This window comes from Drosophila bipectinata, chromosome 3R (genome assembly GCF_030179905.1).
Source record: "Drosophila bipectinata strain 14024-0381.07 chromosome 3R, DbipHiC1v2, whole genome shotgun sequence".
Taxonomy (NCBI): domain Eukaryota; kingdom Metazoa; phylum Arthropoda; class Insecta; order Diptera; family Drosophilidae; genus Drosophila; species Drosophila bipectinata.
This window is the reverse complement of record NC_091739.1, coordinates 20,240,236-20,264,417: the sequence shown is the minus strand read 5'-3', so window position 1 is coordinate 20,264,417 and position 24,182 is coordinate 20,240,236. Positions and strand designations below refer to the sequence as shown.

General features: G+C 48.1%; 5 protein-coding genes across 6 annotated transcripts in view; 3 read left to right on the top strand and 2 right to left on the bottom strand.

Annotated features, from left to right (window-relative positions):
* The window catches only part of Pde6 (phosphodiesterase 6), a 33,058-nt gene extending 19,566 nt beyond the window's left edge, over window positions 1-13,492 (top strand). Inside the window, exons 2-13 of one of the 2 annotated variants that reach the window (XM_017245274.3) lie at window positions 335-1,334; window positions 3,803-4,067; window positions 6,797-7,042; window positions 7,099-7,364; window positions 8,807-8,887; window positions 8,940-9,227; window positions 9,286-9,529; window positions 9,598-9,689; window positions 9,753-10,076; window positions 11,099-11,252; window positions 11,312-11,471; window positions 11,524-13,492. In XM_017245274.3, coding sequence (XP_017100763.2) covers window positions 717-1,334; window positions 3,803-4,067; window positions 6,797-7,042; window positions 7,099-7,364; window positions 8,807-8,887; window positions 8,940-9,227; window positions 9,286-9,529; window positions 9,598-9,689; window positions 9,753-10,076; window positions 11,099-11,252; window positions 11,312-11,471; window positions 11,524-12,181 — 3,396 coding nt within the window. In that variant the 5' untranslated portion in view covers window positions 335-716 and the 3' untranslated portion in view covers window positions 12,182-13,492. Of the gene's footprint in view, window positions 1-334; window positions 1,335-3,802; window positions 4,068-6,796; window positions 7,043-7,098; window positions 7,365-8,806; window positions 8,888-8,936; window positions 9,228-9,285; window positions 9,530-9,597; window positions 9,690-9,752; window positions 10,077-11,098; window positions 11,253-11,311; window positions 11,472-11,523 lie in introns of both variants that reach the window. The other variant, XM_070281466.1, reaches the window with a different exon arrangement.
* Window positions 10,338-11,090, bottom strand: LOC108127937 (protein new-glue 2). The gene has a single exon (XM_017245290.3). It carries the CDS (start codon window positions 10,825-10,827, stop codon window positions 10,453-10,455), a length of 375 nt encoding a protein of 124 aa, XP_017100779.2. The 5' UTR covers window positions 10,828-11,090; the 3' UTR covers window positions 10,338-10,452.
* Window positions 13,493-13,741: 249 nt separating the features above from the next.
* LOC108128077 (ribosomal RNA processing protein 36 homolog) lies at window positions 13,742-14,689 on the top strand. Its single transcript, XM_017245451.3, has 2 exons — window positions 13,742-14,438; window positions 14,494-14,689. The coding sequence occupies exons 1-2, from the start codon at window positions 13,823-13,825 to the stop codon at window positions 14,622-14,624; spliced, it is 747 nt and encodes a 248-aa protein (XP_017100940.2). The 5' UTR covers window positions 13,742-13,822; the 3' UTR covers window positions 14,625-14,689.
* mRpL11 (mitochondrial ribosomal protein L11) lies at window positions 14,630-15,532 on the bottom strand. Its single transcript, XM_017245463.3, has 3 exons — window positions 15,249-15,532; window positions 14,905-15,189; window positions 14,630-14,845 (listed from the first exon to the last, which is right to left on the bottom strand). Exons 1-3 carry the CDS (start codon window positions 15,381-15,383, stop codon window positions 14,675-14,677), a joined length of 591 nt encoding a protein of 196 aa, XP_017100952.1. The 5' UTR covers window positions 15,384-15,532; the 3' UTR covers window positions 14,630-14,674.
* A 104-nt stretch (window positions 15,533-15,636) lies between these two features.
* Window positions 15,637-17,298, top strand: HtrA2 (HTRA2-related serine protease). Its single transcript, XM_017245439.3, has 3 exons — window positions 15,637-16,380; window positions 16,437-16,951; window positions 17,008-17,298. Exons 1-3 carry the CDS (start codon window positions 15,781-15,783, stop codon window positions 17,171-17,173), a joined length of 1,281 nt encoding a protein of 426 aa, XP_017100928.2. The 5' UTR covers window positions 15,637-15,780; the 3' UTR covers window positions 17,174-17,298.
* Window positions 17,299-24,182: the final 6,884 nt, after the last annotated feature.

The following is a 24,182-nucleotide window of genomic DNA, read 5'->3' as shown; positions in this document are numbered from 1 at the left end:
AGAGGTGTTCAAAGGTGTTCGAAGAATTCCAGAGCTGAGGGAATACTTAATTTATAACCATAGAATAAATCCCTTCAGGACTTGGAAAGGGAAGTATATTCCTTTCGTTGCTAGGACTGAAAAGCTGAGTCTAATCTTAAAACCTTTTAAGAAATCGATAGAGGGATATTGGGGACCTTCACACTTAAGTTAATGGCCCGGGTTTGAGAGCTGTTCTGCCAGGGGCTGCCAGTCATTAGCGTCTGGCGGCAAAGTTGCGTCTAAACTTTCCATTTGTTCCATTTAAGCCCGGCCCTAATCCTCAGCAAGCACTAACTTTCTCCTTTGATTCCAGGTCTCCACAATCAAACGGAAAGATCAACGTTTACCCGGGGAGTGGACGCACTTAAGGTCTCCGGCAGTGAAACAAAGGAAGAGCAGGAGCGGCGCAGACGTGCATGAAGAGGCATCGGGCGATGAGCCTGGCCCCAGTGTCCTGCACCCCCCACCTGCCCCCTAGCACTCACGAGCAACAAGTTGGTTAGGAAATCCCCGGATTCAGCGACTCCGGAGTCGTAAGTGGACGAACGTACGTGACTTAATCAGAGAACGCGGCGGGAGGCTCAACCCGGCTAAGCGGCTATCTGGTATCTGGCTATCCTCTGGCTAACGAGGATACGACAAGGAGAGGGACGAGGAGGTGTCGTCGGTGTCGCCATTTTACCCGCAATGGTTTTATGCACGGCGCACTGAGCAGCAGCAACATGACAGATGTGTCAGCGCCAGCTGGCGGCGCCACTTCTCCGGTCGACATAACCGCTAGTCCGGGCTCCACCGCACTTCCTCCAGCCGCCACCCCGTCGGCAGCGGCTTCTGGGTCCTCGCCCCTGGCCAAGCCGCTGACCAACGGCGCCAACAAGGCGGCCACAGCAGCATCAGGAGCAGACGAGGGCGCCTCCGGAAGTAATCAGGTCAAGCAGGAGCAGCGCCGACAGAGCAATAACAACCGACCTGCGGCGAGTGGTACCCCGGAAGCCAGGCAGGCCACACCTGCTGGCCATTCCGACCCGAGCGCCGGCCCGTCATCAAAGTCATTCAGCATCCAGACCCAGACCAGTCAGCAGGAGAAGCCTGGCAGGCCGACCTCTGCGGCCTCCCAGCATGACGTCGACGAGGTGGCCCGGCTCTTCGAGGAGAAGCCCGAGGCCTTCGAGAAGTGGTTGACGGAACGGGCGCCACCAGAGGCGCTGGGCAGGCTGCAGGAGTTCATCGAGAGCCGGAAGCCGCTAAAGCGACCCTCGGTCACCTCCGATCTCTTCCAGCAGTGGATGGCTGCCTCGCCCACCGTGCAGCAGGTAGGGAACATTACTAGCTTGCAAAATCTATTATATTTTATTAATTTCTTATCCTAACTTATCAAGATATAAAATAGCAGACCGCAGAGTTATTATTTCGTTTTGGAAAAGTGAGAGAGGTATTTTGATTTCCCTAATCCCATTCATCTCTGCCCAATCGGATGCCGAAACTAAAATCAAGTTGTTCTAGCTCGGGCCCCCATCCCCAATTAGTTTTTGTGGTGCAGGACTGCTCTGCCCGTACCACCCATGGCACTACCAGCCATCCACCTCGTCCTCGCCCGCCAATCGCTCGTCAAACAAGCCAGCCAGCAAGCGCAGGACTAACTGCGAGTGCAAATGCAGTGCCAAGTGGCACTGGGCGGGGGACTGGGCCATTCTCGCCCACACAGATATACTATACACTACAGTCCCTGGGCTCTATTTGCCCGTCGCCCATCTCCCCGCCCCGTGTGTTTGTTTTTCCTTGTTTTGTGCTGTTCTGTTGTACTTTTGGCACTGCTCCTCGCGCCCTGGATTTCCGCTTTTGTTTAACTTTGCCAAGCTTTCTCGCGAGCGAATTAACCAAATTGATATTTTCACAATTTCGCCTCCCGCCCCACAGCCTAACTTGCCACTGCGTGTGCTGTCTGCTAATGGGAAACACATATTTCAGTGTTGTTGCCTTTCACAGTGGGCACAGTATTATATTTAATTCAGGACTAAAATCGAACCGCATATTCATTGACAGCGGGCCTGGCCAGGGCTTTAAGCTACTTTTATTCCATCCATTTATTGGCTTTTATTCTGTTTATGGGCTTGATGCTTTTTAATAGACCCTTTTATTTAATTGGCAAATTACCCCCAGCAGAACTTGATCAAGCAACTACTATTTAAGCTCCAAAGAAGACCTGTGTTATCTCAAAACACTTGTCCCAAAACCACATAAGCCCCTCACAAGCTTTCAGCTGATAGAGGAAACTAGGCCGCTTCCCAGGCAAAGCCAAGTAGAGTCAAGTGTCCTGCTTTAATCGAAAGAAACACACAACACCTCGAAAGACAGAAGTTGAGTCCTTTCCGCAATTGTCTGGCTTAGCGAGTGCACTTTTTGCAGCAGCTCCTTCCGCCTTTTGTCGATATTGTCAATTTATTTAAGTGCAAGTTACGCAATGCAATCGCAGCTCTTTCGGGATTGCCGTGCTTGCCCCAAAATGTATCTCGGAGTGTAGTTGTATCTGAAGCACAGCCGGGCGCTGAAATTTACATGGGACGCAGGACGGAACGGCTGGCCCATTAAGACTCATTTCGATTTCGTGTTCATGCTTTCGCTTTTCTTTTGCAAAAATAAAAAGGAAAATAAAAGCAACATGAGTGCTCAGCATCGTCTGTTGACTTTATTGCTGTTTCAAGGCAAGAACAACAGGCGATTCCTCCTTCTGAAGTTGAAATTCACTTAACGCTCCGCCTGGCTTGGCTTTTCGTTTTCATTTTCCTTTATTTGTCTGGATTTTGTTAATGAATTTGCATTATGGGCCCCGTATGCAAACACAATTTGTATTCTCTTTCATATTAATGTGACTCGTGTTTTAAGGACTTTTAAAATAAAACCTGGCTTGAAAGAAGCTGTATTTTCTGCCCGTATCTGCATCTAAGTGAGGAAATATAGTTATTCTGTGAAGCTAGTAGTGCCACCAATGCAGGGAAACCAAGGAACACTAGTACAAGATGGCAATGACAATAAAATGTTTTCACAAGTGGCCTACTTATTTTTAAACATATAGCAATTATCGATATTCCAGGGAAATGTTGATACACCCGACCGTAAATTGCTTTAATTTGTCAGTGAAATGAAAAGGAGTGGGTTGCCAGGATGAGGACGTGGCACGCAACCGGCTCCCGGCCCTAGCCCCCTGGCTCCCCCGTTAATTGGCCTCTCGCACGCACAGGTCAGAAGTGGGTGTCTCGGCGCCCGAAGGCCTTTTTGGGTATTCAATTACCACGTGCCAGTCCCGCTGTCGGAGCAGGGGCAGGGGCTGGAGCCAGAGGACCAGCGGAGCCGCCTAAAGGCACAACTGCCAACTGCTGCTAATAGTCACCCTTTGAACCGCACCAAGTTAATTTCCAATGAAACCCCTCGCCGGGTTAAATGGCCAGAAATCGAAAACAGAAATAATGTAATACTCTGTGGCAGAGACAATGGCACTTACTGCCTCGATACACTGTATTATTTTTAATGAAAATAAGTGTATTTATTTATAATGAAATTAATTATCTGTTCAGCCCATATGAACTAAAGTACTCCCATAATTATGCATAGCTCTCTATTATTTATAAGAACTAATCAAAAATAGAGCCAGATGTAGCTACATTGATGTTGGCATAAGTATCTCATTAAGAGACTATTTCCAGTGTACCACTTTTCTGTTCCGAAACCAACTAAGTCTTCCATTAACGTTTATTGCATGTGTCCTCGCCACTATCGCCGCCAGAAGTCGCCCAGGAGCCTATCCAACTCGTCGGCATCTTCGATTCCCGAGAGTCGCCGACATCTGATGGATCTGGACGAGGGCGAGCTGTTCATGGAGCTGATTCGTGACGTGGCCAACGAGCTGGACATCGATGTGCTCTGCCACAAAATCCTGGTCAACGTCGGCCTGCTCACCCACGCGGACCGGGGCTCGCTCTTCCTGGCCAAGGGCACGCCCAACAACAAGTATCTGGTGGCCAAGCTGTTCGATGTCACCCAAAAGACAGGTGAGTTGCGAATGCAAAATGGCCATTGGCAGAGATCCGCCTCTGGCCCAGGTAATCCCCCTTTAATTAAGGCGAACAATGCACAAAGCGAACTGCATCACAATGGCTGCCGGACACAAAAATAAATGAAAAATAGAGATGGCGGGTGGCGACTGCAAAAAGGGCAATGTAAGCCAGCAAAGTGCTTGTTTTGGGCCGGGCTGAGGGCAGGATAAATTGGCTATGATTCTGTTCAAAGAGGTAGAACATTGTTCGGGGCATCAAGATAGACGGAAAGTAAATTCCATTCAGAATATAAATGATGGTTTTCCATTCTCACTCGGTCTTAGACTCAGAATCCTCTGAGCAAAGAATGAATTCCAGATTGACTTTGACTTCTCTTAAAAGCGTTTTAAAATGCTTTGTCCAATCCTTTGGGCGCCTGGAAATTGGCTCTCATTAGCGGCCGAGCAAATAATCCGTCCCGGCCTGACCAAAGGGAACGGCAAACGCATTAGCGAAATTAGACTTGTCCGGAAGCGGGCATTAAAAGTTTTCGGTTCCTCCGGCCGAGACTGGGCCATAAAACTCTAAAGGTCGCTATCAAAAGGCAAATAGATGGTGGCAGGAACGTGTGCCAGAAAAACGCACACACATTCGCAACCGTTTGGTTCTGGTCCGCCCCAAAAAAGGCAACATTCAAACACCCAAAATATTCATACAGGAATACGTTACATTCGTAATGAATCAGTGGTGCAGACCCTTGAGCAGGAGCCTCCGCTTCCGCTACATAATTCAGCAGGGAAAATGCGAGAAAGATTAGAACTGGGAGTGTTTCCACTCGGGGGAAGCCCCGAGCCCAAGCACCAGCCCCAGCCTCGACCAGATACAGATACTCAGATACAGATTCATGTGTGCGGTCTGCGGGACTTTGGTATTATTATTGGGGCGGTGCCGGGGAACTGCTCATGCAAATTCACATTTGACTTCTCGCCCTCGGATTTTGGGGCTTGCCATTATTTATGTATATTATTTTCTTTGGCTTTGGCTTGTAGAATCTTTTCGAGCTCCGTTTTTCAACACTCGCATGGCAAAGTGAATACATTAGTCTATAAATTTAATATTTATTAGGCTGCAAGACGGGCTCTATCAGGCATTCAATACGATTTTCACGGTCCAAATACTTTTTGAACAAAACATTATATTGTATGGTTTCAATAATGGACTCAAAAAAGAGAAAAAAAAAACTTTTCTATAAGCAAAGATACAGCCTTCGTCGTGGGCCATATGGGGCCTCCATGCATTTCTGAAGGGGATACCCCAGAAAATGGAATACAAATCTAAAAAAATATTTCGTTGTTAGATTTTAATGCAGATTTGTGGAGAATCGATCTACGAATTATTTAAGGTATTCCCCGGTGGAATCGGATGCTTATTGGCAAAGATACAGCCTTCGTCGTGGCTCATATGGGGCCTCCATGCATTTCTGAAGGAGATACCCCAGAAAATCGACTAAAAATCTAAAAAATATTTCGTTGTTAGATTTTGATGCAGATTTGTGGAGAATCGATCTACGAATTATTTAAGGTATTCCCCGGTGGAATCGGATGAATATTGGCAAAGATACAGCCTTCGTCGTGGCTCATATGGGGCCTCCATGCATTTCTGAAGGGGATACCCCAAAAAATCGACTAAAAATCTAAAAAATATTTCGTTGTTAGATTTTGATGCAGATTTGTGGAGAATCGATCTACGAATCATTTAAGGTATTCCCCGGTGGAATCGGATGCTTATTGGCAAAGATACAGCCTTCGTCGTGGCTCATACTGGGCCTCCATGCATTTCTCCATGGGGATACCCCTGAAAATTGACTAAAATTCTAAAAAATATTTCGTTGTTAGATTTTGATGCAGATCTGTGGAGAATCCATCTACGAATCATTTAAGGTGTTCCCCGGTGGAATCAGATGCTTATTGGTAAAGATACAGCCTTCGTCGTGGCTCATACTGGGCCTCCATGGAGAAATTCCATGGGGATACCCCAGAAAATCGACTAAAAATCTAAAAAATATTTCGTTGTTAGATTTTGATGCAGATTTGTGGAGAATAGATCTACGAATCATTTAAGGTGTTCCGCGGTGGAATCGGATTCTTATTGGCAAAGATACAGCCTTCGTCGTGGCTCATATGGGGCTTCGATACATTTCTGAAGGGAATACCCCAGAAAATGGAATAAAAATCTAAAAAATATTTCGTTGTTAGATTTTGATGCAGATTTGTGGAGAATCGATCTACGAATCATTTAAGGTGTTCCGCGGTGGAATCGGATGCTTATTGGCCAAGTTACAGGCTTCGTCGTGGCTCATATGGGGCCTCCATGCATTTCTGAAGGGAGTACCATAGAAAATCGACTAAAAATCTAAAAAATATTTCTTGTTAGATTTTGATGCAGATTTGTGGAGAATCGATCTACGAATCATTTAAGGTGTTCCGTGGTTGAATCAGATGCCTATTATGTACTAGAAAAGGACGTTTCTGGGATTGTCCAGAAAGATTTTTTATTACTTACATTTCGTTAAAATATTAAAATGAATTTGGTATTTGAATTTAAAAGAAACCTTGTTCATTTTTTTAATACACCATTCTTTTTAACCTTCGCGTCTATATTTGATAAAGATTCTTTTTCTCAGTTTTTCCTTTTGAGCAAAGCGACTTGAGCTTTAATTTTATTTAAATCCCGTGTGATTGCAGCACTCAAGGACGCCGTGACGCGGGCCAGCACCGAGGAGATAATCATTCCCTTCGGCATCGGCATCGCCGGCATGGTGGCGCAGACAAAGCAGATGATTAACATCAAGGAGGCCTACAAGGACGCGCGCTTCAACTGCGAAATCGATCTGAAAACGGGCTACAAGACGAACGCCATCCTCTGCATGCCGATTTGCAACTATGAGGGCGACATCATAGGCGTGGCCCAAATCATCAATAAAACGAATGGTAAGTCCTTGTAAGTGTAGACTGCCAGCTGCGAACTTAGACAGTGACTATTGCAGGTTGCATGGAGTTTGATGAACACGACGTGGAGATATTCCGCCGCTACCTGACCTTCTGCGGAATCGGCATCCAGAACGCGCAGCTCTTCGAGATGTCCGTCCAGGAGTACAGGCGCAACCAGATCCTGCTCAACCTGGCGAGGAGCATTTTCGAGGAGCAGAACAACCTGGAGTGCCTGGTCACGAAGATCATGACCGAGGCCCGGGAGCTGCTCAAGTGCGAGCGGTGCTCCGTGTTTCTGGTGGATCTGGATTGCTGTGAAGCGGTAAGAAGGGAGTTCAAAGGTTACAGGATAAGTTCTGGCTGAATTGAATGGGTTTCCCCGTCGATGGCCATCGATTCAGGACATGAATTTAATTACCCGCCATGTTTCAGTCAATTGAAAAGCCGGCCATGCAAATGATTTACCAGAGAGGTGAAGCGGGCGGGGGGATCGCCAATGCTTGCCCCAATGTGGGGCATGAATTAAAAAGTGACGCCCTGCGGTGCCTGCGGTCACTCCTTCCCGGCCAGAGTCTGTGTTGGCGTCCGCATCCGCGCTGTCAGATCCATTAAAAATTTTTAAACGCCAACGCGTCGGTCATTTGCTTGACTTTTTGTGTATTTTTTGCGGCGACCTCGCCGGGCACCCCGAGGAAATTAAAATGTGCAATTTACATTTCGTTTCTTGCGACACCACTGTGGCCGGGTGGGCGGTGTCATGTGGCGTTTTGGGGTTCACAATAAACAAGTGTCAGCCACGGCAGAAGTTCTGAGGAGCATGTGGGTGGTCACGCCGTGGGGATACGGTGAATTATGTCCTAGCAAGGATCTCGTTGATTGCCTGTCATTACTTAAAGGCTCTTGGTTGAGCTGTCCATTCAAAGTAAACAAAGAAGCCCAAAGATAGAGTAGGAATGTGCAAGGACATTATTTTTAAAAGACGTTTGCAGAATTTATTTAATAACCGAGAAATTGGATCGAGCTCTCCGGCTATTTTGGCCAACCAGCCTCATGAATAATTCCTTGTGGACTTCCACGCAAAAGCATTTTAATGAAATGCCCGTAAGGGGAAACAGACGCATTGCTTCCGCCTGAGTGTCCTAAAAACACAGTTTAATGCATTTCATACATAATCCTTGATTAATGCCCTGAAGCCTCCATAAATATCGAATCTATCCATGAACTCTTAATTAGCTTGACCAGAGCCTCCTCTTTCCCACCGCACTTGAAGAGTGCCGGACAACACGATGATTGTTTAATTCGTGAAATGGCAGTCCAAATTATCCATTGCAAGGCGTATGCAGGGGGTGTAATGGCCAATTCATTAGCCCATAAAGCCTGGCCGCCCCAAAGGGCTCGGCAGCGGGGGCGGCCACACCAAAGCGCTCTGAAAACTTGGCTGACATGCCCGTCATGTGCAACATGTCAGCTTAATTATGCTCGGGAGGGAAGGTTGCAGGTCTGCTGGCGAGCTTGCTTTACACTACACTACACTGGGCGAAAAGATGAGCAAAATTTTATGAAAGTACTAGCTTTTTTAACTGCCAACCCCGATTAAGAATTCAAGATAAACCAGGGGCTCAACATGGAAAATTCCGTTAAGGAATTGGACTTTAAGAACGTGTTTCTCTAGGTGGATGTGCATCTATCAAAAAGTTTGGGGCAGGAACTGTGCTGACTCCCGTTAGTGGCAACACTTAATGATCCTCTTCCTTTCTCCACCAGAGCCATTTGGAGAAGATAATTGAGAAGCCCAATCAGCCGGCCACCCGCGCCATTAAGTCGGCTGACAGTTTCGAGGAGAAGGTAAGTCCATTGCATTGGGATGAGTTCTATTCTGAAATGGTTCTGTCAGCAGAAAATGCGCAACCGCTTCACCGTGCTGTTCGAGCTGGGCGGCGAGTACCAGGCCGCCAATGTTTCGAGGCCTTCCACCAGCGAACTAAGCACCTCCACGCTGGCCCAGATTGCCCAGTTCGTGGCCACCACCGGGCAGACGGTTAACATCTGCGACGTCCACGAGTGGGTGAGGGAGCACAACCAGATCCGGGCCGAGAGCGAAATCGACAGCACCCAAGCTATTCTCTGCATGCCCATCGTAAACGCCCAGAAGACGGTGATTGGTGTGGCCCAACTCATCAACAAGGTGCTACCCACACCAGAAATGTATGCCACAAGCTATAGATCCTTCTTTCTTTCCTCAGGCTAACGGCGTCCCCTTCACCGAGTCCGATGCCTCGATCTTCGAGGCCTTTGCCATCTTCTGCGGGCTAGGTATTCACAACACCCAGATGTACGAGAACGCATGCAAGCTCATGGCGAAGCAGAAGGTGGCCCTCGAGTGCCTCAGCTACCACGCGACCGCCAGCCAGGATCAGACGGAAAAGCTCACGCAGGACGCGATTGCGGAGGCAGAGACCTACAACCTCTATAGCTTCACTTTCACAGGTATTTCTTACCAAACTGTCTCTAATTTTTAAATAGGTGTGTGGTCAATAAAATATAATGGCTTTCAGACTTTGAGCTGGTCGATGATGACACCTGCCGGGCTGTGCTTCGGATGTTTATGCAGTGCAACCTGGTTTCGCAGTTCCAGATACCCTATGACGTGAGTCTACAAACCGTTGTTAATATGTGAACCTATAAACAATTGTTTTTAATATATTTTAAGGTACTTTGCCGCTGGGTTCTAAGTGTGCGAAAGAACTACAGACCTGTCAAGTACCACAACTGGCGGCACGCTCTGAACGTGGCCCAGACCATGTTCGCCATGCTCAAAACTGGGAAGATGGAGCGCTTCATGACTGATCTGGAGATCCTGGGACTGCTGGTGGCCTGCTTGTGCCACGACTTGGACCACCGCGGCACCAACAATGCGTTCCAAACCAAAACCGAGTCTCCACTAGCCATTCTGTACACTACCAGTACGATGGAGCACCATCACTTTGACCAGTGCGTCATGATTCTTAACTCGGAGGGCAATAATATATTCCAGGTAAGATGTGCGTCATCTCATTCTGTTTCCCAAATAAAAGTTATGGGTAAACATAAAAGTATTAGAGCAGAAAGTGCTCAAAGGTCGCACAGCTGGTTTTGAGAAAAGTGGACCTGATGCTGGAGCAAAAGCGGTGTGAGCCGGGTTTTGGCTCAATAGTTCAGAATAATAATAAAACTAATTAAACACGAAGGAATCTACTATCATAACGCAAAGGATAGTGGTGAGGAAATATCAGAAACCATTCGAGATTGTCAACAAAAGCCTTTGGATATCAGCTTTAACCAACCACTTGCTTGACGGATAACCAATACGTCATCAGCTTTATTTTCAACAGATTTATTTTATTTCAAACAGATTATAAAAGATTATGTGTTTAACCCCGGACGAGGCGGGCGTTGCGGCCCTTACTCTTCTTGTTCAGCTTGCGGTTCTTCGACTTGCGGTTGGCCTTTGCCTTTGCGGCCCTCTTGGCATTGAGGCGGGCCTTGCGAGCCTTGGCGCGGGCACTCTTGGAACTCGTGGAGCTCGTGGTGGTAGTGCCGATCCTGATCCTCCTTTTTGCCGTGTACGTCAGACCACTGATCCTCACAATCTTGCCTGTGCCGGACCCGGAGGTAGAGGTTGACGTGCTGGCCTCCGTGGTAGTAGTGGCATCCGTGGTAGTGGTTGTCGAGTTGGAGGAGGCTGCCCTGGTCTGGGCCACGAACAGGACCACGGCGAGGGCGAGGAGAACGGTGGACAACTTCATGTTGGATGTTGGATGCTTTAATCGAAAGTGATATGCCTTTTGCCGGAAAAGGCGCGCTTTTATAGTGAAATCATAATTAGCCACTGGCCTTCAGTTGGCAAAACCTACTTCGCTGCAGAGCCAGCATACCCCGCCTTGACTCCGATACGAGGTGAACCTTTGTTTGGACACATGTCTAGGCAAACCAACAACGTCACCGCTACAAGTGTTTTGAGAATAGATTCTATTTTGGGCTTAGGCTTTATCAGAAACTCTGTTTGGCTAATTCCAGGCCCTGTCCCCCGAGGACTACCGCTCCGTGATGAAGACTGTGGAGAGCGCCATTCTGTCCACCGACCTGGCCATGTACTTCAAGAAGCGCAACGCCTTCCTGGAGCTAGTGGAGAACGGGGAGTTCGACTGGCAGGGCGAGGAGAAGAAGGACTGTGAGTGCAAACGAACAAGGGCCTTCTCTTAAGATGATATTCTAATCCTTAATTTTCAGTACTTTGTGGAATGATGATGACGGCTTGCGACGTCAGCGCCATCGCCAAGCCATGGGAGGTGCAGCACAAAGTGGCAAAGCTGGTGGCCGACGAGTTCTTCGACCAGGGCGATCTCGAGAAGCTGCAACTAAACACGCAACCAGTGGCCATGATGGACAGGTGAGCTCATTGTCCTAAACAGATAGTTAGTTTCAACAACATTGATTTTCAGGGAGCGTAAGGACGAGCTTCCCAAGATGCAGGTGGGCTTCATCGACGTGATCTGCCTGCCGCTGTACCGAGTCCTGTGCGACACCTTTCCCTGGATCACGCCCCTTTACGAGGGCACCCTGGAGAATCGCCGCAACTGGCAGGACCTGGCCGAAAAGGTCGAGATGGGGCTCACCTGGATCGACCACGACACGATCGACAAGCCGGTGGAGGAGTTCGCGGCCTGCGCCGACGAGGAGATTAAGGACATTGAGTTCACAGTCACCACGCTGAATTGCAACCAGTCCCAACAGTCCCAGCACGGCAGCGAGGACAGCCACACGCCGGAGCACCAGCGCAGTGGCTCCCGGCTCAGCATGAAGAAGACCGGAGCGCTGGGCAAGGCGGTGAGGTCGAAGCTGTCGAAGACCCTCTACAACAGCATGGACGGGTCGAAGCCAAAGACGTCGCTGAAGCTGCTGGAGTCCCATGTCAGCGAGGACATGGACGACAAGAGTCCTACGAGTCCCTCGCAGCCTCAGGCGTCAGGCAGTATGGGCCGCATGTCCGCCTCCTCCTCGACCTCCTCCGCAGGCGGCCAGGGCCAGTGCCAGATGGCAGCGGCAGGTCAAGCCCAGGACAAGTCCAAGAAGCGCTCCAAGCTCTGCGCCTTGTTATGACGAAAGCCGTCCAATTAGAACATGGCAACTCCCTCCAGCACAACTCCGGGCAGTGAGACTGACCCGAAGAGTGCCGGAGGGGGGCTGACCGAGTTCTAATTGGATTTCGTCGTCGATTTGGAAGTAATTAAGTAACGTAATGGGAATCTTGTTGCTCTACTTGCCGACTTTGTAGGCCGATACCCAGTACCCTATTTTTTAGCAAGGCGAAGGAGCTAAACTCAATGGCGTTGCTTTGGATGGGCATCTCGACAAGAGCGCGTACTATAACTATCCTAGACCCAAGAGGACGGAGCGGGAAAAAACACAGTTGCAATATTAAGCATTAAGTGAATGTCAAAACATGTGATCTATTTAAGGTCCGGAAGGCGCCGAAGATAGTCCTCGTTGGGGAACCTTCTGGCGGATACTATCCTTTTATCTAGCGTCTGTCTATCGCTTCTAGGCTACAGGATGCCACGATTCTGTAGCAAATACTAATTAGAACTATTACTAGCTAAGAAAACGTAGAAAACCCAACCAAATCGTGCTAGTCAGAGCGTATAAAATACTATGAACACTATATGGAGCACCTACTATCCTAAGAGGCTATGTCCCAGGCATCGGACACCTGCGACCGGCTTGAGTCTACTTTACATAGCTAATTGAATTGTATTTACTTAGAAACTTTGAGTATAGCAATATTATATGATACTCCCGAGAATAACGAATTGCAGATGAATGAGAACATTTCGTATCACTGTTTAACTGTATAGATATATAAATATTAGCTTATTGAAGACGGCAGTCAATTTTTGAACTCAAACACAAGCATACGAATACGAATACGCGCACATTCGGTTGAAACGAATAATCCAGTCCGGTCCCTCACTATTTTCAGATTAATGGAGTTTACTTTATCAGTGTGTACAGAGCAGGTTTATAAACCTTAGCAGATAAACATAAACTAATATATAAAATATATGCGAAGCGAAAGTTTAAAGAATTGCATGTAACTACGGATAGAATTGCAAAGAATAACTCATTATTTTTAGTCACTTTCTGCGTGTGCTAATCAAAATTTGGCTGCTTAAGGTCAACTAAAGTTGTAATTGTCGGATCCTACTTCCCAGTTATCGGGTCACTCTCAAGAAAATCAAATAACGTTCCCTGTCTCTGATTTGCCTACCAATTAATGTGCATACCTCTGATCGTTTTGTTAATTGTTTCTGTTACCCACGACGATTAAAAGTTGTTCACATTAGTTTTCCTAACTATTTAAGACTTGCAATTGAATCAAAATAAATCACACCATTGAGAACTACTCAAAAATGCCTCTTTATGATTTTAAACAATTAAACTTATTTGCTTTAGGAGCAAATTCTTCGGGTGGATAGAAAATTTAAAAAACAAATGGGGTGTAACTTTGCTTTATTTATGTTTTAATGCTCTGAGTTATATTTTTTAAGTTTTGCGCCCATATTCAGTGTTGTCTTATGTCACAGAGTATTTGATATCGAACTGGCCGAGATAGTCTGGCAGCCCCATTTCTTCCAGTGTTGGACGTCGAATTTAGAATAAAATTCCAATGTTGGTCAACATTTATTGGCAAACAGGTGGTAAGGAGCTGTTTTGTTTAGAATTTAAAAGATTCTGCCACAAATGTCATCCTCCGACGAAGAAGCCTCATCAGCTACCGAGCATGAGGACAGTGGCGATGACGAGACTCAAAATGCCATTCGGGATGACCTGAAGGGCATGTCGTTTGAAGAGATCATGAAGCTGAAGGAGGAACTAGGTGCTAGGGTGTATAAGGAGGCAGTCCTGGGGGCCCAGGGCTCCAAGGAGACTGCCCGAAAGCCAAAACCAAAAACGGAGCTCAAGCGCCTAAACAAAAACCGACCCCGCGAAATGAGCTCCAGGCGCCAGGTGCCCTTTCTGGGCGCCGACCAGCGGGCGGAGCGCAAGAAAGGCGCCACCGAGGTCCGAGATCCCCGGTTTGACGAGAAGTCGGGCACCTACAACGCGGATACTTTTAAGAAGAACTACCAGTTTGTGTCGCAAATCCGTAAAAAGGAGGTTGGTCAACTTAAGAAGCAGCTGGACGAGGTGGAGGATCCCCAAGAGAAGCACCAAATCAAGGACACCATGCAGAGGCTGATAAACAAGAACGTGGAGGACAAACGGTGGCACACCAAACAAAAGAAGGTGAAGAAGGAGCTCGCCGGTATCCAAAAGAAGCACAACCAAGGACAGCAGCCCCACTATCTCACAAAGAGTAGGTTTTAGTCCGTCTTCCTTTTACTTTTTTAATGCTTTTCCACTTCATGTAGAGGAGCGCCGTGCTAAAGAGTTAGTGGCCCAGTTCGAGCAGCTAAAGAGCACAGGAAAACTGAACAAGCACCTGGAGAAGAGGCGCAAGAAGAACGCAGCCAAGGATCGCAAGCGCATTGGCATAGACTAAGTTCATCCTTTAAGAATAAATGTATTTCTCATAGAAACAAGACACAAGGACTATCCTGTACGCAACATCTTGGCTTCTCGCTTCTCCTGAAGCTCACGCCGCTGCTCCTCGACAATGACTTTGCGCTCCTCCAGGAACTCTCCATAAGCTGCAGGGTCCAGGTCTCTGACCACCTTGATGCCGCACGTCCGCGCAATGCTGATCAGCATCTCACACATTTGCTAAAACGAAACAGATTTTCTCAAATACGATTCTTTTTATTGATCTCTCGTATAGTCACCTGCATGGTAAGTAGGGCGTTGGGTGGGTCCTGGATTTTTATGGCCGCGATCTCGTATAGGTGCTTTAAAGTGATCATGCCCGCGACCTCCTTTCCCGGAGTCATGGTCCCCCGCTGGATTCCAGCAGCCTGCTTGAGAAAGAATGTGGCCGGCGGGTGGTGGATGACGAGGTCGTAGCTGCGGTCGCTGTTCACGGAGATCCTGCAGGGCAGCGGAACTCCCTCCTTCATCTCCGCCGTCTTGGCATTGAAGTCCTTGCAGAAGGCGGCAATGTTGATGGCACGCTGTGGGAACACTGGGATTAAAGCTTCTGATTTCCGCATTAGCCGGTGGCTAGACGCACCTGTCCCAGCATGGGTCCCAGTGGAGGACCGGCAGCAGCCATTCCAGCCGGAATGTTCGTCTTGAGCTTGCTGGTGTGTGTCACCCGCTCTACTGTCTTTTTCAGGGACTTTAGTTTGCCCGCAGCCTTCGACATTTTAATTTATTAAATTGAGCTTCCAAATCGGATTCCAGATGTTATGCAAAGCGCCGTGTGTTGGTGGAGGAAGAAGAGGTTCGTGGCGGAGTTGCCACCTAGTTGTGATTTCTCCGTAAACAAGCTTCTGGTTTAGTTTCATGTTTACGTTTACGTTAATTAATGTATTTAATTTGTAAAATCAATTGAAAAGCACGCAAATGCTGTCAAATTGTTAAACATCAATCCAAATAATTCAAAATAACTTAAATTTTGCGAGCCATTTTCTGCTACCCAGTGCTGGTGTCGTAGCAGGCAGCTTTTGGGGGCCATTTGCTAAATTAAAATCAGCTGCCAGCTGAGACGTAAATAAATTTACGTAAATAACAGTAAACAGACAGAATTATCACAGAAACCGATGGCACTGCGCGGTTCTCACCGGCTGGACGTTTTCATACGGCGTTGCAGTGCGCTTAACCTGTTCCACAGACACGCTCCCAGTCGTAGAGTTAGCCACTGCGACAGGGATCAGCAAACAAAGCAGGACCAGCGGCAGCAGGACCGGAAGGAGCAGCAGGATAGCGGCGGCGGACACTGGGGCAGGTTTGGCTGGCGCAGTCTGATACGCTTCTTCGTGCCCTTCTCCCTGGGGGCGGTGGCCAGCTCGTTGGTCATTAAACGGGAGGAGCTCACCCCCACTCTATCCGCCCGGGCTATGACCGGACGCCGGCGGGACTTCAACTTCATTGCAGAAGTGGTGGCTGGCTGCGCGGATTCGGTGGTCTACATAGAGATCAAGGACACGCGGCACTTTGACTACTTCAGCGGGCAGCCCATCACGGCATCCAACGGCTCCGGCTTCATAATCGAGCAGAACGGCCTGATCCTCACGAACGCCCACGTTGTGATCAACAAGCCGCACACGATGGTCCAAGTGAGGCTCTCCGACGGCAGGACCTTCCCGGCCACCATCGAGGACGTGGACCAGACGTCTGACCTGGCGACCCTCCGCATCCAGGTAAGCCATGCCCTGCCACAACTAGTCTTCGTAAACTTTACAAATTTCCGTTCCAGGTGAGCAACCTGTCGGTGATGCGCCTAGGCAAGAGCAGCACGCTGCGCTCCGGCGAGTGGGTTGTAGCTCTGGGGAGCCCTCTGGCCCTGAGCAACACTGTCACGGCAGGCGTAATCAGTTCAACGCAGCGCGCGTCCCAGGAACTCGGCCTGCGGAACCGGGACATCAACTACTTGCAGACGGACGCGGCCATCACGTTCGGTAACTCTGGTGGGCCCCTGGTCAACCTGGATGGTGAGGCTATTGGCGTTAACTCCATGAAAGTGACGGCCGGCATCAGCTTCGCCATTCCCATTGATTACGTGAAGGTGTTCCTGGAGCGGGCGGCCGAGCGCCGTAAGAAGGGCTCTGCCTACAAGACTGGCTATCCGGTGAAGCGCTACATGGGCATCACCATGCTGACCCTGACGCCGGATATCCTCTTTGAGCTCAAGTCACGGAGTCAGAACATGCCAAGCAACCTCACCCACGGGGTGCTGGTGTGGAAGGTGATTGTGGGTTCACCGGCCCACAGGTGAGTTGATCTGTAATCTGTGATAACAACTAACGCCCCCCCTCTGTCTTCTCTAGTGGTGGTCTCCAGCCCGGTGACATCGTGACCCACATAAACAAGAAGGAGATCAAGAACTCCTCGGACGTCTACGACGCTCTGGCCGACAACAGCAAGAACCTGGACGTTGTGATCCTGCGCGGAGTGAAGCAAATGCACGTCACCATTACGCCGGAAGATCCCTAATGAAGGCTGAATCCTAGTTCCCACAGTTCCCACTCCCACGCCGTCCTCCCCTTCTCACCTGTTGTTCTAGATCAATGACGATATTGTGTTCCTTTGTTTTGAAATACATATATTTGTAAATGAAACTAATCCCGCAGCTCGTTCGGGACCTGCCTATATTTGTCGCTGGCTAACGAGCTGGGGCATTTGCATAGATCGCTATGAATGGACTCGCTATTGGAGCGGGCCTGGATCTGGTGCTATAATAAATGTATCTCTTACCATCCGAGTCCATTTCCGAGACCGAACATCATCGATTTCTCTTTCGCGGCCCGCTCCATGTGCGTGCTGGCGATCCCATCCGACGACGACAAAAATGTATTTACGCTAATTGAAATATCTTGCGTTGCGATCAATCGATGCCATATTTTTTATAGGCCAACTTCGGCGCAGGCGATGGGGCCAGGGCTGGGGAGCTGCAACTGCAACTCCTCGGACGTCGTCTTCGAAAACCGAAATGCAAATTTCAATAAATTTATGCAACTGAATTCCCAGTGCCTCACTTGGCCTTAGCTCGCATACCCTTTCTTGAAGTGTTGAGTCTTTTAGTTCCAGGACTGCGTTAAAACTTGATGCTAAGAATTTGCTTCTATAAGCTAGTCTTCCTTGCGATTTAATCCCTCAACAGTGACATCCTCCGAGAGGGCATACAGGCTTCGGATTGTCGATCTGAACCTTTATTACCTTTTATTTTCTTTGTGGGTGACAAGACAGACGATTCCCAATGTTGCTGCTGTGCCGTTGCTGTTGCTGTTGCTGTTGCCGTTGCTGATGTCTTGTTGCTGCTGTCGTTGCGTGAAAAGTGAAATTCTTGCGATTATTAATTTTATTTTCGCTTTTGGCGATGCTACGCTTTTTCAGCATGGCATATAAATTCGGATATTGATTCGCATTGTTGCGGCTGTCGTTGTTTATGTGGCAGCGGCCTTTATGACATCGTTGGCACTAAGTTACCTTTATTGCTTATAAGCCGCACGCATAAATGCAGCTTAAAGTTCATAAATTTGCCAATATTCACTCGGCCAGGGGTTAAGCAAACGTCGTCGTCGTCGACCCTCTCCTCGCTCCTCGGCGATCGTGTAAACACTTTTTACTTTATGCGCCGGCGCCCCACGCTCTTCGGTCTTGGCACTTTCTTCTGCCATTCCAGCCGTTTACTGCCTTCGTTTTCATTTCGGCTCCAATCCACTCCGCCACTTTTCAGTTCGGGTTCGGTTTCGGTTTTCCTGAAGCGGCGCCGACTAATTGAAATATTTAAAATGCATAAAAGTATCGCATTTAAGCTTTGCAATTAGTTTGCGGTGCGCAGTACTGCGGATGTGTTGTTGGTTGTTTGTTTTTGCGGTGCGCTTAAATTACAAACCTGTGAGAAATTTAGTCGCTGTTTTGGTTTCTCTGCGAGTTACTAGAGGCGCTATGGGGGGTTGGGGAGTATGATATCTAAATAATATTTAATATAATCCTTAAAGAGCCTCTCCTTAAATTGGGAGTTTCAGGATAGGTACCCATCAGTAGTCAAGAATTGGGAGTCAAACCTTTTCAAGACTCTTCCTCCTTAATAGTAGGTCTCTATTATGGGGGATTTGGGAAGTAGGGCATATAGCTCATGAAGAGCATCGCTTTAATGTGATAATGTCAGGATAGGAGGATCAGTGTTTGAATCCTCATACCCCTTACATAATAGCTTTTCAAAAATACCACAAACTTTCAGTAGCGGCTCAAAACCTGGCCCACTGAGGCTCGGCCGTTCGTGATTCGGCTTGGCTCGGGCCTGTCTCACACTTTCTTAAAAGGCAGCAATTATCAGTGGATCGGTCAAAGGGCCTCTTTGGTTTTCGCAAGTCTAAGCAACAACCATTGAACAGTTTTGATGAGGGTCGTCCGGGCACTTCCCAGTTTGATTGAGTTATTAAACGAGCCGGTAATTGCGGAGTCTCGAGTCCAAAGACGATGATTTGTCGCGTTAACCCAGAAACGTCAGACTGGAGATTTTGCACGTGTAATTACTGCCTTGGTAGTTGTTCTGCTTTGTGGGCTTAGGTTTTCGGTTTTAGGTTTTAGGTTTTAGGTTTTAGGTGACCCCATCAGACACCTAAATCAGGCGGCTTTCTCGCGATCCGCTGTTCCCATGAACTGCTCACATTTAAGCATATTGGCAGGCATTGGCAGGAAAGCGACGCGACTCTCGTAATAGCAGCTCCACAAGCACAACAAAAACATGCTAAACACTAAAGTTCATGACACACAACTGTAAAATGTTTCAGCCCCAAACTTTTACCGCCGATAATAAATGGCTGCGACTCTGCGCCCCAAAAGTTCAAGACATTATCGCCGTCGTCCCGCATGTGAAAAGTTCTCCTCTAAAGAGCCGGACAAACGGACTCGGAAAAGACACTCGAAGAATAGGAGTATCGTATGGGACCAATGTATGATGTACTTTTCTTCCATAAATTGCAGTTTATTTTTCAGTGCAGGAACTGAGCCATGGTCAGGAAGTGGAGGAGTGGAGGCTGGCTTAGATGAAAACGAAGCCAAGAGCAAGAGCTTAAGCCTCGAACCCGACTCTGGCTCGGCCATCGGCCAATGCCACGGGCCATAAATCACTTTAATATGCCAAAAGTTACATAATAATTCTGCCAGACGGTTTGGAGGAGGGGGTGGATCCGCCGATCGGCAGATCCGCAGAGGCCGCATCCAGCGGCATTAATCAGACACTGGGAATGAAGCCATTGCCCGAAAATTGAAATGCGTTTTAATGGCGATTTGAGCGGCGTGCCAAATAGCGATTGCTGCGAGAGGGGGCTGGGCTGGGCTGGGCAGCTCGATTGCATTAAATCAACAGATACATAAAAATGAAAAACACGAAAAATTATGATGATTACGCGGAAATGTGTGGCAACTGTTTGTGGCCACTGGGCACTGGGCTGCAGTGCTTCGTGAAATTGCACAAGTGCTGGGAATTGCTGAATTATGGCGCTCAGCTTTTCCAGCCTGGCCGGCTTTTTACTATTATTTTATATTTTGTTTGGCCCGCCGCAGGGCGCCTTGCAGTTTTCGTGAACCGCTTGGGAAACTGCCCAGGTCCAAGACCCGGCCTAGGCCCAAGTGGGTCAGTGTACACATCTGGCTTTTGGCTTCGTTTTCGGTTTCTGTAGTGTTGCCCAAATATTTGCGCCGGCGCAAGAGTCATCATCATTAATTTCACCTGCTGGAAAATCATCTCTGTTTATGAGTGTGTTTTCGTTATTTAGGAAAATCCATCAATTAAGCCGCGCTCGCGAAACGCTGCCGTGCATGACGGGAAAAACAAGCTTCTAATCTGATCCGAGATCCGAGCTGGCCGCTCGAACTACTCGATCTGTCCCCTCGTAGATTGATTGATTCGTCAGCGGCCGGTCAGTGACAATCCCACAACAAATCCCAAGATTTATGTCGCATGTCTTCTGACCATTTACAGACAAATTATGCATAGGCATTGGGGCTCAGCATCGTTTGGAATGATGTCATCGCCTCGATCAGCTCGATCAGCCCCGAAATGCTGACCGCGATCTCTGCCGCGGATTACACCGTTTTCGGATTAGAAATCGGGCCACCTGATCATTTAATTGTTGCGATTTTTTACAAAATTGAAACGTCTTCCGGCTTGCAGAGCTGGGAGCTCAAGAGCTGCAGAGTCGAGACAAACGATGTGTGCCCCGAAATTAGTTTTTCGCATGCTGCCTGGCCCGAGGCGTGAAAAGATTTTCGCATGCAAGGTGCGGCAAGACAGAAGGAGTAGCTGCAACAGCGCTGCAACATTGGCAACAGCAAACACAGCCACTGGCAGAGCGGCAAGTGTTGCTCTAATTTATAAAATGTTTTCTGCTACCAATTCAGCGGACGGAGAAAAGAGTCTGAAGTCTCGACAAAGGATACCGAATGGGATGTACCCTAGAAGAAATTTTTTATAAGGGGGGGCATACAAAAGTTTAAATGACTTAAGGAGTAACGTTTCATACTCTGACTGCCTGACTGACTGCCAAAGTAGTCCAGATTCCGCAGCCCAGTCCAGGGTATTTCCCACAAATTAATTGCCTTGCGGTTCTCACACACTCTCCATACTCGTCTGGAGGAACGGCAGAAATTTCACTTCTATAGAAATTCCGGAGCCCGGCGCAGAGCTTGGGGCTCTTCGCTTTACACTTTTTCCCACTTGCTGTCGTTTGGCTAGGCTTCTTGTTTGTGCTGCTGTGCAGCCGATGGTGCTGCTGTGATCTTGCTTTTGTTTATTACGCACGACACGCCACAGTCACCCGCCCGCCCACCGTTTACGATTGCCGTCACATATTTTAATTAAACGCCAGGCCAGGCCTTAGAGCCGAATATTCCCCGTCCATTAATTGAAATTACAAAACAAGACGATAATATCTGGCCGCCGCCTTGCGGTCTACTTGGTTTGTTTTGGCAATAATTCGTATCTCTGCTATTTACGCGAAGATGTTACGCCGCTAACAATGAAAGACTTTCACTCCCCCGACGCGGGCCAAGCACAGAAGGCGGATGAGCCGCAAGTTTACGACCCCGCCGCCTGGTAGCTCGGGCTTTATGTTCTATTGCGGCCATAAAGCAGGCCAGTCCAGGCCGAGCCGGTAAGATATTGCACGGCCGCGATGAGTGGCTCGAATCGAGTTCGTTGCCTGAGTCTTTTGTTTGGTGTGAAATGTTTGCCGGCGTTTGGGGTTTGCGTGGGTCGCTGGCCCATCGGACTATCGGTCGGACCACTTTCGAGCGCGCCATCAATCAATTGCCAATTGTTAATGCAAATTGAATGCTGTTTTCATAAACAACATCCAAATAAATGCGAGACGTCATTAATTTCAGCGCCGGAGCTCCAGAGAGCCGGCGAGCCAGATATCCAGAAAGCCACAAAGCTCCCCGAATCAAGTCGAGCATTTGTCTCATCGCTTAAACATTTCAATTTCACTCGCACAGCGCGCTCTGTGCAGTTCGAACTTGTAGTTTCTTTTATTTATGGCTACTAAATTACGTATCCGTGCTGCAGTCCCGCCGCGGCCAGTGCCGGGCTTTGATTAATGATCTCGCCCGGACTGCTGGTCAGAGCCAGAGCCTACTGACTCAGTTGGCTTCGGAATGGGGGTGCGGGGCCCACCAGCCACTAATATTTAGCGCTATCTCTGGCGCACAGTAGTCACTGTCACACAGACAGGCCCGGCAGCTACTAATCAGGTTAATTGTCTCTCGATTTCCTGCAAACCTGTCGCCAATTTGATGTTTTACAGTCCATCTTTAAAGAAAATATATGGGCTGGGGGGACTATTGAGCACAGACACAATCTGAAAGGAGTTTCAAATGAAGATCTTAATACCATTCCTCTAAAGCTGTCTTATCGTATGATTCTATCCCTAACTGAAAACGAAAGTTAGCTCAGAGCCACCCATGAACTCGGGCCAAAAGTGCATCAGCATCCGCAGTAACGAGCCGTTCATATTTCAGTCGGGCTGTTTATCTCTCTTGGCAAAAATCCTTAAAGAAAAATGCACATACTTAACTAATGATGGCCACTTAACACAAACCCCGCGACAAATCAACAAAAACATACGACCAGCCAGCCAACCAGCCAGCCAGTGCGCCGGCAACTTTCCCAGACTCGGCGTGGGTGCTCCGCCGTCAAACAATATTGTACATTGTACGAGTCGAGTGTATAAATATATAAACATAAAAATTATTAAATGCCTCGCTGATTATGCGCAGGCAGAGTTTCCAGTTGGGCGGCCGCGTCTTCGGGCTGGCTGGCTTGGTTTGTTTGGTTGCTTGTTTGTTGTGCTTGCTGATGATGCTGCCCCCCAGCGGCGGCCGAGAAGCAACATCTGCTGATGACAACAACAATAATATTGTTAATGATAATGCTTATGAGTTTTCCTTGTAACTGCCGTCGAGTGATAAACGTTGTGCATGTGCAATTAGTAAATGCGATTGGCGGAGAGAAATACCAACTCGAGGACTGAAATTTCACATTAACAAGCCGTACATTGCAGAGCATGGGATCTGCATGTAAATTATAGACAACGGCGAAGGTCCCCTCTCCAATCTTTCCCCGAACAATCGCAGATCCATTTCCCGCTCCAGTTTGCCGAACATGTCTTTCCGAGCTTGTTCAGTGAATCATGGCAAGCGTTTCGCGGAAATCGCGACCGCCACAACAATGACATGGACAACGAGCACCTAGACAAGATGGAAAGTTCGATCTGGGGAAGGCATTTCAAAAATACCCTTAATGAAAACCCACAATTTTTTCTGTAACTGAAATGAGACATTAATCCGCAAATAGAACGAGAAAACAGAGTTGGCTAAGGTTTCCCCCGGAATGGGCTCCATTCGAATGGCAAATTGGAATGGCAAGAGCCCCGTCGGAGGCAGGGGCACAGCGATGGCAATCAGCTGACTCGCTGGTCTTCATCAGCTGCAGAAATAAGTTAATTGCCGGCCCGACTGGCCCCAAAAGAGTGGTTCGGGCCGGGTTAGTCGCACTCCAGTTGCTTTTGAGGACCAATCATGCGCCTCCCGGCCGAATGACAAGGGCAACGACCTTCCTCGCCTTGATTAAGACATTTTATGTTTGCCGGTCCAGTGGATTTGGGTCTTAGGACTGGAATGGGGCTCGGGACTGCGAATGCCAATAAATGGCTTTCTTTGAAATGTCGAACAAATGTTTTAAACTGCATGAATTGGCAGTATTGGCCTCTTACATTTTTCTGTGGTGGGGCTTTGTTTCGGCCCGCTCTGAGCCGGTGAGAATTTGCTTGGCAACAAATTGAAATTAACCTTACATAAAAGTGTATGTTTGAAAGTATTTGTTGTTTTCTTTTTTGGCATTGCCTGTAAATGAAGGCGAATTATGTTGTTCGGGGCTATTAAGCCTGCAACACGCGGAAACAATTCGCTGGGAGACAGAGCTAGCCAATGACGCTGT